Source organism: Anomaloglossus baeobatrachus, chromosome 5, assembly GCF_048569485.1.
Source record: "Anomaloglossus baeobatrachus isolate aAnoBae1 chromosome 5, aAnoBae1.hap1, whole genome shotgun sequence".
Lineage (NCBI taxonomy): Eukaryota > Metazoa > Chordata > Amphibia > Anura > Aromobatidae > Anomaloglossus > Anomaloglossus baeobatrachus.
Genome location: NC_134357.1, coordinates 442782450 through 442794945, shown reverse-complemented (window position 1 = coordinate 442794945; position 12496 = coordinate 442782450). Strand labels below are relative to the sequence as shown.

General features: G+C 47.0%; 1 protein-coding gene across 1 annotated transcript in view; it reads right to left on the bottom strand.

Annotated features, from left to right (window-relative positions):
- COL20A1 (collagen type XX alpha 1 chain) overlaps positions 1-12496 on the bottom strand; it is a 249980-nt gene that overhangs the window by 35680 nt on the left and 201804 nt on the right. The window contains exon 32 of the mRNA XM_075350433.1: positions 3868-3939. Coding sequence (XP_075206548.1) covers positions 3868-3939 — 72 coding nt within the window. The remainder of the gene's footprint in view (positions 1-3867; positions 3940-12496) is intronic.

Here is a 12496-nt window from a genome sequence, read left to right as displayed (position 1 = left end):
TATGTTTTGAGCAATGTGTGTGTTGTGCAGCATGTGCGTATATTTGTGTGTGCAGCGTTGTCTGTGTGTGTGGGTGTCTGTGTAGGGCGTTGTTTGTGATTCCTAGTGTGTGTGTGTTGTGCAGTGCGCGTGTGTGTGTGTGTTGGGGGGAGGTGTGCACCTCCCATCGTGCTCCATCCCCCATGCTGCGCACCCCCCATCGTGCTGCATCCCCCATGCTGCGCACTCCCAAACGTGCTCCATCCGCCATGCTGCGCACTCCCAAACGTGGTCCATCCGCCATGCTGCGCACTCCCAAACGTGCTCCATCCGGCATGCTGCGCACTCCCAAACGTGCTCCATCCGCCATGCTGCGCACTCCCAAACGTGCTCCATCCGCCATGCTGCGCACTCCCAAACGTGCTCCATCCGCCATGCTGCGCACTCCCAAACGTGGTCCATCCGCCATGCTGCGCACTCCCAAACGTGCTCCATCCGGCATGCTGCGCACTCCGAAACGTGCTGCATCCGCCATGCTGCGCACTCCCAAACGTGCTCCATCCGCCATGCTGCGCACTCCCAAACGTGCTCCATCCGCCATGCTGCGCACTCCCAAACGTGCTCCATCCGCCATGCTGCGCACTCCCAAACGTGGTCCATCCGCCATGCTGCGCACTCCCAAACGTGCTCCATCCGCCATGCTGCGCACTCCCAAACGTGCTCCATCCGCCATACTGCACACTCCCAAACGTGCTCCATCTGCCATACTGCGCACTCCCCATCGTGCACCATCCGGCATGCTGCGCACTCCCAAACGTGCTCTATCCGTCATGCTGCGCACTCCCAAACGTGCTCCATCCGTCATGCTGCGCACTCCCAAACGTGCTCCATCCGCCATGCTGCGCACTCCCAAACGTGCTCCATCCGCCATGCTGCGCACCCCCCATCATGCTCCATCCGCTTGGGAGTGCGCAGCATGCCGGATGGTGCACGATGGGGAGTGCGCAGTATGGCGGATGGAGCACGTTTGGGAGTGCGCAGTATGGCGGATGGAGCACGTTTGGGAGTGCGCAGCATGGCGGATGGACCACGTTTGGGAGTGCGCAGCATGGCGGATGGACCACGTTTGGGAGTGCGCAGCATGGCGGATGGACCACGTTTGGGAGTGCGCAGCATGGCGGATGGAGCACGTTTGGGAGTGCGCAGCATGGCGGATGGAGCACGTTTGGGAGTGCGCAGCATGGCGGATGGAGCATGATGGGGGGTGCGCAGCATGGCGGATGGAGCACGTTTAGGAGTGTGCAGCATGGCGGATGGAGCACTTTTGGGAGTGTGCAGCATGGCGGATAGAGCACGATGGGGAGTGCGCAGCATGGCGGATGGAGCACGTTTGGGAGTGCGCAGCATGGGGGATGGAGCACGTTTGGGAGTGTGCAGCATGGTGGATAGAGCACGATGGGGAGTGCGCAGTATGGCGGATGGAGCACGTTTGGGAGTGCGCAGCATGGCGGATGGAGCACGTTTGGGAGTGTGCAGCATGGCGGATAGAGCACGATGGGGAGTGCGCAGCATGGCGGATGGAGCACGTTTGGGAGTGCGCAGCATGGGGGATGCAGCACGATGGGGAGTGCGCAGTATGGCGGATGGAGCACGTTTGCTCAGCCTCTCTCCTTCCAGCCTCCCTCAGCATCAGCCTCCCCCTTCCAGCCTTCCCCAAGATCAGCCTCTCTGCTCCCAGCCTCCTCCAGCACGCCGTGCTCCTCTGCCGACACTCACCCACACCCGATCGCATCCACTCACCCACACAACCGATCGCATCCACTCACCCACACAACCGATCGCATCCACTCACACACACAACCGATCGCATGCACTCACACACACAACCGATCGCATCCACTCACACACACAACCGATCGCATCCACTCACACACACAACCGATCGCATCCACTCACACACACAACCGATCGCATACACTCACACACACCCGATCGCATACACTCACACACACAGACACTGACACTGACGATATTGCACATACGCGCTGATACTCACAACATCCGGGGATATCACATGCTTCTGGCCATGTGATCCTCCGTCAGGTCCTGGAAGCTCACAGCACAATATCGCCGCCGAGAAGCAAGCGATATCCCAGGATGTTGTGAGTATTTGGATGCGATGTGATGTGTGTGTGTATGTGTGAGTGTGATCTGATTTGTGTGTGTGTGCTGTTATGTTATGTATGTTCCGCAGCTGCAGGACCTTGATGTGTGGATGCGATGTGATGTGTGTGTGAGGTGTGTGTGAGCCGGTGTACACTGGTAACTATGATACACATCGGGTAACTAAGGGACCTTAGTTACCCGATGTGTATAATGGTTACCAGCTTTCACGGCCTCCGTTAAGATCCCAGCATCGCAAGGTTATGTCTGGCGCTGCCGGGATCCTGACGGAGCCGGTGTAGAAGCAAGTGATATCCCAGCATGTTGTGATGTGTGGATGTGATGTGTGGATGTGATGTGTGGATGTGATGTGTGGATGTGATGTGTGGATGTGATGTGTGGATGTGATGTGTGGATGTGATGTGTGGATGTGATGTGTGAGGTGTGTGTGAGAGTGAGTATGATCTGATGTGTGTGTACTCACCTGGGAATCGGAGCCCCGTGTCAGTTAGGCCAGAGCGAGCGTGCATTGCGTGAGGGGGGCGGGGCCTGCAGAGAGCCGGGGCGAGAGGCCAATCCGTGTGGGGGGGCGGGGCCATGGCGAGCCCAGCGGCCAATCAGCTTTGTGTCACCGTAAGGACACAATTTCGGAGCATGACAGACAGACAGATAGACAGACAGACAGACAGACAGACAGACAGACAGAATAAGGCAATTATATATATAGATTCAATTTTTCACAAGAAAATCTGACTACAATACAATAAGGTGCTAGATGTTGGTAAGGATGAAAAACCCACTTGCTAATGAGGGACAAGAGAACTACCACATGAAAAAAGGGGAAGTCTAATAGGGTTCAATATATGTAACTTAAGACAATAGGGCTGCCTGTTACAGCTAGAAAATCCAATGAAGATTTTTAGAATATGGCGTCAGTACGTCCCCAAATCTATCATAATGGCTGAAAGCCCAATGACTTACCCATGAATCAAACTGTGGCCGTTCAAAAGTCCCACACCAACATAAAAAGACCCTCCAACGCGTGTTTCGCAGAACAATATAGATGTTAGCTTCTTCAGGGAAGGTGACACCTTTTTATGTTGGTGTGGAACTTTTGAACGGCCACAGTTTGATTCATGGGTAAGTCATTGGGCTGTCAGCCATTACGATAGACTTGAGGACGTACTGACACCATATTCTAAAAATCCTCATTGGATTTTCTAGCTGTAACAGGCAGCCCTATTGTCTTAAGTTACATATATTGAACCCTATTAGACTTACCCTTTTTTCATGTGGTAGTTCTCTTGTCCCTCATTAGCAAGTGGGTTTTCATCCTTACCAACATCTAGCACCTTATGGTATTGTAGTCACATTTTCTTGTGGAAAATTGAATTTTTAATAATTATGTACTTAATAAAGTTGTTATTTTTATAACTAGCCTATGAATGCTCCTGTTTTTCTCCTATTGTCTCTAAATCTATTATGGAGTGGCATATAATATAATACGAAATTGGTCAATTATTTATATGAAGCATTATTATTTTGTATAGCCAGCTCCTGGCCCTTACAGGCGTTAATATTCAAATAAATCTGTAGCCGTTCAAATAAAAAACATGGTCAAAATGTCCCATGTAGTCTCTGATTTACTATTACCCATAGCTTTACAACCAGTAGGTATCACTAAAATATGCCAAATACTATGTTATAGCTTTCTAATCAACCTACCGTAGGGCCAACATCTCCAATTGGTCCCCTCTCCCCAGTGTTGCCTTTAAGACCATGAAGTCCTTGAGTACCCTGGGGAGAATAAAACAATTTACATATCTAATTCATCAGTCCACTAATGAGTTCTTCAAGATTTCTCACAAAGGATTACTCGAGTTAAACATGAGTATTGGCAGAGTGATAAATAGGGGCAAGAGGTCAGATATAATGTAGGTCATTAGGTCATGCAGGTAAATCTACTCTTAGGTTCCTCTCATTTTATCCTCTCTTAGAATATTGTTTCCTAGAAGAATTTACCACATATATCTGACATCTCTTAGAATATTGTTTCCTAGAACAATTTACCACATATATCTGACATCTTGTTATACATGGCTCGAGGACAGATTATGTGAACCAAATTTGATTGATTTCTTGGAGTATGTCACAAAAGTATTGGATGAAGGTGATGATGTGAATATCTGGTTTTCAGCAAAACCTTTAATATACGGGCGGCACGGTGGCTCAGTGGTTAGCACTGCAGTCTTGCAGCGTAGGGTCCTGGGTTCAAATCCCACCAAGGACACCATCTGCAAGGAGTTTGTATGTTCTCCCCGTGTTTGCGTGGGTTTCCTCCGGTTTCTTCCCACACTCCAAAGACATACAGATAGGGACTTTAGATTGTGAGCCCCAATGGGGACAGTGTTGCCAATGTATGTAAAGCGCTGTGGAATTAATAGCGCTATATAAATGAATAAAATTATTATTATTATTATACATACAGACCTGATAATTCTATCTAATCCTTGGATAGTTAGGTGGATTTGAAGTTGACTAAAGGATATCACAGTGCCGGTGACATCATGCCTAGTGGGGTCACTGGTCTACACAATTTATGACTGGATAGGTTTCAACTGTGAATGTCCTGTATCCCCTCTTTGGTGCATGTGTGGCGCCCCTGAGGCTTCAGTCGCCACAAAGGTACTGCATCTCAGACAGAGGTGTGGTGCCCCATCCTGGGTAAGGAAGTGGTCATCCATCGGTATGCACAAAACATACAACACTCATCAACAATACATCATAAGGCCAGGGTTTGGTGATCAGGCTGGGGGGTGGAGTCTAGTGTGGGAGCAATCTGTAGAAAGTGAGACAGTCGGAAGGAGCAGTGGAGAAGTGAAGACCTGTGATCTGGAGCTGGTGTAGCTCGGCCCAGGCACAAGCGAGAAGGGGTCCTAGAGCCCACGGGAAGTGCGCCATACTCCCATGGCCTCGTACCACATACGACATATTGGAGTGACGGGACTTGGCCGCAGACGGGGCTCCGGTCCCTAGACTAGAGGAGATGAACCAATGTGCTCATCTACTAAAACCGGAGGCTAAAGGCCACTTTACACACAGAGATAAATCTGCGGCAGATCTGTGGTTGCAGTGAAATTGTGGACAATCAGTGCCAGGTTTGTGGCTGTGTACAAATGGAACAATATGTCCATGATTTCACTGCAACCACAGATCTGCCAAAGATTTATCTCTGCGTGTAAAGTGGCCTTAACTATACATCTAGTACCGAAGCCAACTCCGCACATGAATCCGCTGGAAGGTGACCACAGAGGGCCAAGGGATAAAGCTTCAAGCCACCCGACAAGGTCCGTGGACACCGGCTCAGGGCACTGTGTGTGTAGGCGCGGGACAGGCAGTCAAGTGGTCAGCGCATGAAGATGACCAGGGAAGGAACATAAAGAGGGTGCATCGGTCTTGACCTCCAAACTACCCAGGATTGACTGGAGCCCATCGCAGTGGAACCCAGCACTCCAAAGGCGGTCACTGACTAGTTGTGTTACCTTGTAACCTGCTACATTGAGTAAAACCTTGAGACTGCATCCCTGTGTCGCTCCGTTATTCGCCTGCACCTCCGGCCCTGCACCCCCGCCATCACCAACTACTACTCCCATTGGCCCTGGGGCCCAGCTCTAACTGTGAAGAGCTGTAACAACTCAGCTGCATCCCCATCTGCCCCAGAGGTCCCATCCTGCAGCGTCGGCTATCTCTGGTCGAGTACCACAGGTGGCGTTATGACATCTCCCTTGTAAATATCCCCACCACCACCATCTTTATTGAACGACGACACCACCGGTGTCATGGAACCAGGCCTGGCCACCGCGGCATCCATACGGCTAGAACCTTGGCCCAGTAACGAGTAACCCCCAGGCCCCGGTGTGGGCGTGTCAATTGTGTCTCAGTACAGCCATTATTTAACTTCTATTGCACAAGCGCCAGTTTCCCTGATTAGCACATGCACCGGCAAAACAGCATTCTGTTATTAAGGCTGTTTTTTAACTATAAAGCGCTGCTTCTACCATCCATGTGCCATGAAGGAAGATTGGCGCTTTTCCAACTGAAGCAAAATGACAGCGGTGCTGAGACACATCTTCTACAGACAGTCGGGACATGTGCTGTAGAAACCAGGATATGGTCCTACAGCAATGGTAAGCCTGGAGGCCATTGCTAGGAACCTTACCTTTGGGTGACAGAGGGTGCCTTGTGCCTCTGTGAAACCATTTAGATACCTGGTGTCACTAACAACTGTGGTATCTAAGGGGTACTTCTCACATAGCGAGATTGCTAGCAAGATCGCTGCTGAGTCACGTTTTTTGTGACGCACCAGTGACCTCATTAGCGATCTCGCTGTGTGTGACACTGAGCAGCGACCTGGCCCCTGCTGTGAAATCGCTGCTCGTTACTCACAGTGCTGGTTCATTTTTTGGACGTTGCTCTCCCGCTGTGAAGCACACATCGCTGTGTATGACAGCGAGAGAGCAACGATCTGAATGTGCAGGGAGCAGGGAGCCGGCTTCTGGCAGCCTGCGGTAAGCTGTAACCAAGGTAAATATCGGGTAACCAAGCGAAGCCCTTTGTTTGGTTACCCGATATTTACCCTGGTTACTAGCGTCCGCCGCTCTCAGGCTGCCAGTGCCGGCTCCCTGCTCCCTGCACACGTAGCCAGAGTACACATCGGGTAAATAAGCAAAGCAGTTTGCTTATTAACCCGATGTGTACTCTGGCTAGGAGTGCAGGGAGCCAGCGCTAAGCGGTGTGCGCCGGTAACCAAGGTAAATATCGGGTAACCAAGTGAAGTGCTTTGCTTGGTTACCCGATATTTACCTTAGTTACCAAGCGCAGCATCGCTTCCACGCGTCGCTGCTGGCTGGGGGCTGGTCACTGGTCGCTGAGATCTGCCTGATTGACAGCTCACCAGCGACCATGTAGCGACGCACCAGCGATCCTGACCAGGTCAGATCGCTGGTGGGATCGCTGGAGCATTGCTAAAGTGTGACGGTACCCTAAGGGTTGACCGGCCACGGTTGAGGTTATCTTCTTTATTTGCTTGTTCAGTGGGAGCCGACTAACAATGAAGACCAGGCTTCAGTGGAGATTGTACTGCCACCGCTGGCCGTAGGAGCCCAAAAAACGTAATGCTACACCATTCTATGACATACAGTCCTGTCACTGAAGCTAAAGAGATTGATAAGAAACTAAACACAAGAACACAATGGCACAATCTGAAATGACTTGGGGGAAGATCAAAAGCAATGACAAAAAATATCACATAATAGAAACAGTAGTAGATGCTTGGAACAAACTTCAGGTGTTGAAAATTGTACAAGTGAAGGTAAACATGGGATCAACCTTTATCTATCCTCAGATAACAAAAAGGAAATCAGGTGGACTACATGGACCAGGTGTTTTCGTGCCATTAGTATTCTCTGTTTCTATGACCCTATCATGGATATTTTATACATGTGATACCGCAGGCCAGTCTTCCATAGACGCCGTTCTACAATCATACCCCATTACTGCTACATTTTGCCATAATTATTTTTTGGGCAGTAAGATCAGCATGACGACTGCTCTGTACGAACCAGGTTTTGAAGTTTTGCTTTGAAGGTGCTGTACAGGATACGGACAGGTAATGCAATTGTTCTGCTTACTGTTGTGTTGCCTGTAGCAGCCTAACTAACAGCAAAAGTCATTTTAAAAGTACAACTTATAGAATTCAAAGTCACATCAAAAGTGGAAATTAAAGTGGTCTGTTTGATTCACAGGGCTAACCCCACCAATGCTGGGCCTTGTTGATGGGAGGAGGGGTACAGATGGTTTAAATTACCACAAGTAACTTACATAAGGAAAGTAAGCATAAAATGGGTGAAGTATCACGTGTGAAGGGGACACAATGTCCTCCCTGACGATTAGACTTAAACCCAAGACTCTAGTGCTACATGGCAAAAAAGCCACCTGATGCCATTACATTGGGTGGAACTGGAATATACTTTCCTAAATTAATTCCTACTCTACAAACCCAGTGGACTCCAACACATACCAAGAAGTGCAAAAAATCAATCAAGTGGACATAGACAAGGTACCATCATGTAATGTGTGATGCTGAACATCCTTAAGGCTTTGGATGTCATATAATCATAACAAGTTATACGTTGGTCATTAATAAGAAAATACCCTGGAACTGCTCCTGAGTGATGAAGTGATGGATATATGAGAGGCTGCTGCTACGTCTTCGGGTTTACCCAGAAAGAAACGAGATATGATGATGAAACTTTACATTTATTTCACATACTCTCCACTGATGTCAACACACTTCTTACATCGGTATTCCAAGTTCTGTAAGCCTAGCAAAAAAAAGGATTTTAGTTGTGCCTCAAACCAGGCATCCGTAGCAGACATGGCATCAGAAATGGTGTGAAATTTGGTACGCTTGAGGTGCTTCTTCATGTTTGGAAACAGATTATAGTCGGAGGGAGCTAGATCTGGTGAATAAAGTGGATGGTCAACCAGCTGGAAACCCACTTTTGCTGTGGTCGCTTGTGGAACATGAGCGGAGGCATTGTCTTGCAGAAACAAAATTTCTTTGGACAGTTTGCCGCGCCTTTTGGTCTTCAGAGTTGCCTTCAATTGGTCCAAAAGTTAAATGTAATACCTTGCATTGATGGTGGAACCCTTTTGAAGGTAGTCCACTAGCAGCACACACTCCTTAACCCAGGACACAGACACCATCACCTTAGTGGCTGATTTTTGCACTCTGAACTTCTTTGGACGAGGAGAACCACTGTGCCTTCACTCTTCTGACTGCTCCTTGTTTTCAGGGTCATGCAAATAAATCCAGGTCTCATCCATAGTGACCAGTCGATCCCGGAATTTCTTATTTCGGAAACGCTGACAAATGGTGGGGAAGTTTTCATTCGCATGCTTCTCTGAACTGTTGTCAAACATTTGGGGACCCACTTTGCAGATAGCTTCCTCATGTCCAAATGTTCATGGATAATGATACAAACATGTTCATGGGAAATCCCCATGATGTCTGCTATTGCTTTTGCTGAAATCCGCTGATTCTCCAGCATGAGGTTGTGCACAGCATCGACAATCTCCGGAACAACAACCACTCTCGGTCGTCCAGGTCATTCCTCATCATTCGTGCTGAACTGGCCCGTTTTATATTTGGCAACCCAGTTCTTAACTGTGGAATATGAAGGGCATTGATCCCCCAATGTCTACGACATATCACCATGAATATCCTTTGCGGACTTTCCTTGCAGAAACAAGACTTTTATCACTCCTCTGCTCTCATATTGCTGTGAATATTGCATTAAACTCCGCCATTTTGTTTTCCCATGTGCATAGAATACTGCAGCCTTAAGCAACAAACACAAATTTTGAAAACATACAGTACAGACCAAAGGTTTGGACACACCTTCTCATCTCTAGAACAACTGTTAAGAGGAGACTTTGTGCAGCAGGCCTTCATGGTAAAATAGCTGCTAGGAAACCACTGCTAAGGACAGGCAACAAGCAGAAGAGACTTGTTTGGGCTAAAGAACACAAGGAATGGACATTAGACCAGTGGAAATCTGTGCTTTGGTCTGATGAGTCCAAATTTGAGATCTTTGGATCCAACCACCGTGTTTTTGTAGAAAAGGTGAACGGATGGACTCTACATGGCTGGTTCCCACCATGAAGCATGGAGGAGGAGGCGTGATGGTGTGGGGGATGCTTTACTGGTGACACTGCTGGGGATTTATTTTATTCAAAATTGATGGCATACAGATCCAGCATGCCTACCACAGCATCTTGCAGCGGTGTGCTATTCCATCCGGTTTGTGTTTAGTTGGACCATCATTTATTTTTCAACAGGACAATGACCCCAAACACACCTCCAGGCTGTGTAAGGGATATTTGACTAAGAAGGAGAGTGATGGGGTGCTACGCCAGATGACCTAGTCTCCACAGTCACCAGACCTGAACCCAATCGAGATGGTTTGGGGTGAGCTGGACTGCAGAGTGAAGTCAAAAGGGCCAACAAGTGCTAAGCATGTCTGGGAACTACTTCAAGACTGTTGGAAAACCATTTCCGGTGACTACTTCTTGAAGCTCATCAAGAGAATGCCAAGAGTGTGCAAAGTAGTAATGAAAGCAAAAGGTGGCTACTTTGAAGAACCTAAATATAAGACATATTTTCAGTTGTTTCACACTTTAAGTATTTCATTCCATATGTTTTAATTCATAGTTTTGATGCCTTCAATGTGAATCTACAATTTTCTGAGTCCTGAAAATAAAGAAAACTCTTTGAATGAGAAGGTGTGTCCAAACTTTTGGTCAGTACTGTATATTAGACACATAAGGCTTTCATGTGATGTAACATTCGTTACCATAGAAACAAAAAAAAAGATCACAAAGCCAAAGACTTATCAGCAGCCCCTCGTCTAAGATCCTAGAACAGGACTGTTTGGTGCCAGTCTCACTACCAAGCATTGAACTCCTTGGCAGAAGCATGAAGTTGCACTGGGTTCCTTCATCCAGGTAGTCACACATCTGGTCTCTGCATAACAACCCACAAGGGTTAACTGGTTTTGTGACAATATCTGGATCTTGTTTACTGCACATTTGGGACCTAGAATTTATGGATTGCTATTTACACTACTACATCACTTTAAAGGGGTTTTCCAACTAATTAAAACATTTAGTTAAAAGTGCATAAATTATGCAACATTTTAATATACTTTATATAGGAAAGCCCCAATCTTCAGGTACAAGCTTCAGTATGGGCTTGTGTTAACGCTGAAAACTTACCAAGGCACTCCAGTCCTAGTGCTCAAGTAGAGTCCAACCCTTTATAAACCATGGTAAATAGAACATGGCACTCTTTTTCAATTTGCAAGGTATAGTTGCTTTGTTTATTGTTCAGCAATCTAAAAAATGTGACATTCTGATCAGATTATTAGTGATATGGTGTTTGGCTCTAAACTCACCAAGTATCATGGCGGCATGAGACGCTGTTCAGACTATAGACTCTAACACTCCACACTATGCTTTCTCTGGTGCTTCTGAGCTGCACAGATAAGCTTGGGCATCAACCATCGGTGTGCTCATTAGTGATTGAGCTAGCAGGAGTTAATTTCTGCTAGCCTGCTGGTAACTTTTTGGATCACATGTTGCAGGAGACCTATCACAGTTTTTCCCGCCTTTTTAAGATGGAGGACTGTGTCTTCCCATGCCAACTATAACTTTTGCTAAACCAGTCCGTGTGCTGTTGTGTTCCAGTAACTGTTGATTTACTGCATGTTGCATGGAGTGCTGTGGGATTCCTCCTGTTGTCTGGTTATTTCCTCCCTGATTTTTATTTTCCTCATTATCATTTGTTGTCTGCTTACTCTGTGTGAGCGTGTTGCGTGATAGAGTTTTAGTTTTCCCTGTTTGTCCACATCTCTGAGTTCAACCACTCCTATACCGGTCTTCCCCTGGGGTGGGTGAAAGGGGGTATTAGATCAGGGTTGGCCAGGGGCAGGGCAAGGAAGGAGGCCCAGACATTGTCACCATTAGACGTATCTCTGAGATTAGGAACAGCTAGGGCCCCCCAGCCTGAGGGTCAGTCTAGGAGTCCCGGTCCCCTGTTATCCCCTTACACCCCGTGACATTATTTGTAGGGGAAGAAAAAAAAAAGCATGAGTGGTGGTATAACTACTCACCTCTTACCGAAGCCGTTATATCGCCACTTATTGTGCATTTTCCTATATTATAACATGCTCGTTTATTTCAATTGACGTATGAGAAAGGTCAGTCATATAATCTAACTGAAACGTCCCATTATTGGATTGTGAATATAAACAGAAGAACTATACTCTGAATGTGACAAAGAGTGCTGAGATCATTTAACAGTGGTTTGTGTTAAAATAGCATTTTCTGTCTTAATTTTTACATTTATTTCCTTAGCAGTAATGCATGTCCAAATTCCTGTATTCAATGTTTGCATGCCTTAGCAGAGTGCAGCTGTATATTTGTTAAAGTATATTTCATGTTCAGTTTGCACCTGTTCACATTTGTCTGCTATGAAGTGACGTCACTTTTCTCATTTCAGATGTTGCATTATTTACTAATATAAGAACCATTAACTACATTTTTTTTCAGCTGGGCAACCCCTTTAACATCATTATTACCCTGATCCTAATGAGTAAAGCTATCCCAAGAGATACAAGAAAACTGTTTCCTATTACTCCATGCAGCAAAAGACCAAAAGCATCACATATTAAAGTTCTATAGGATGAGAAAACATATTATTTCTCCAAGAAACAGTTAATTACATATTCTA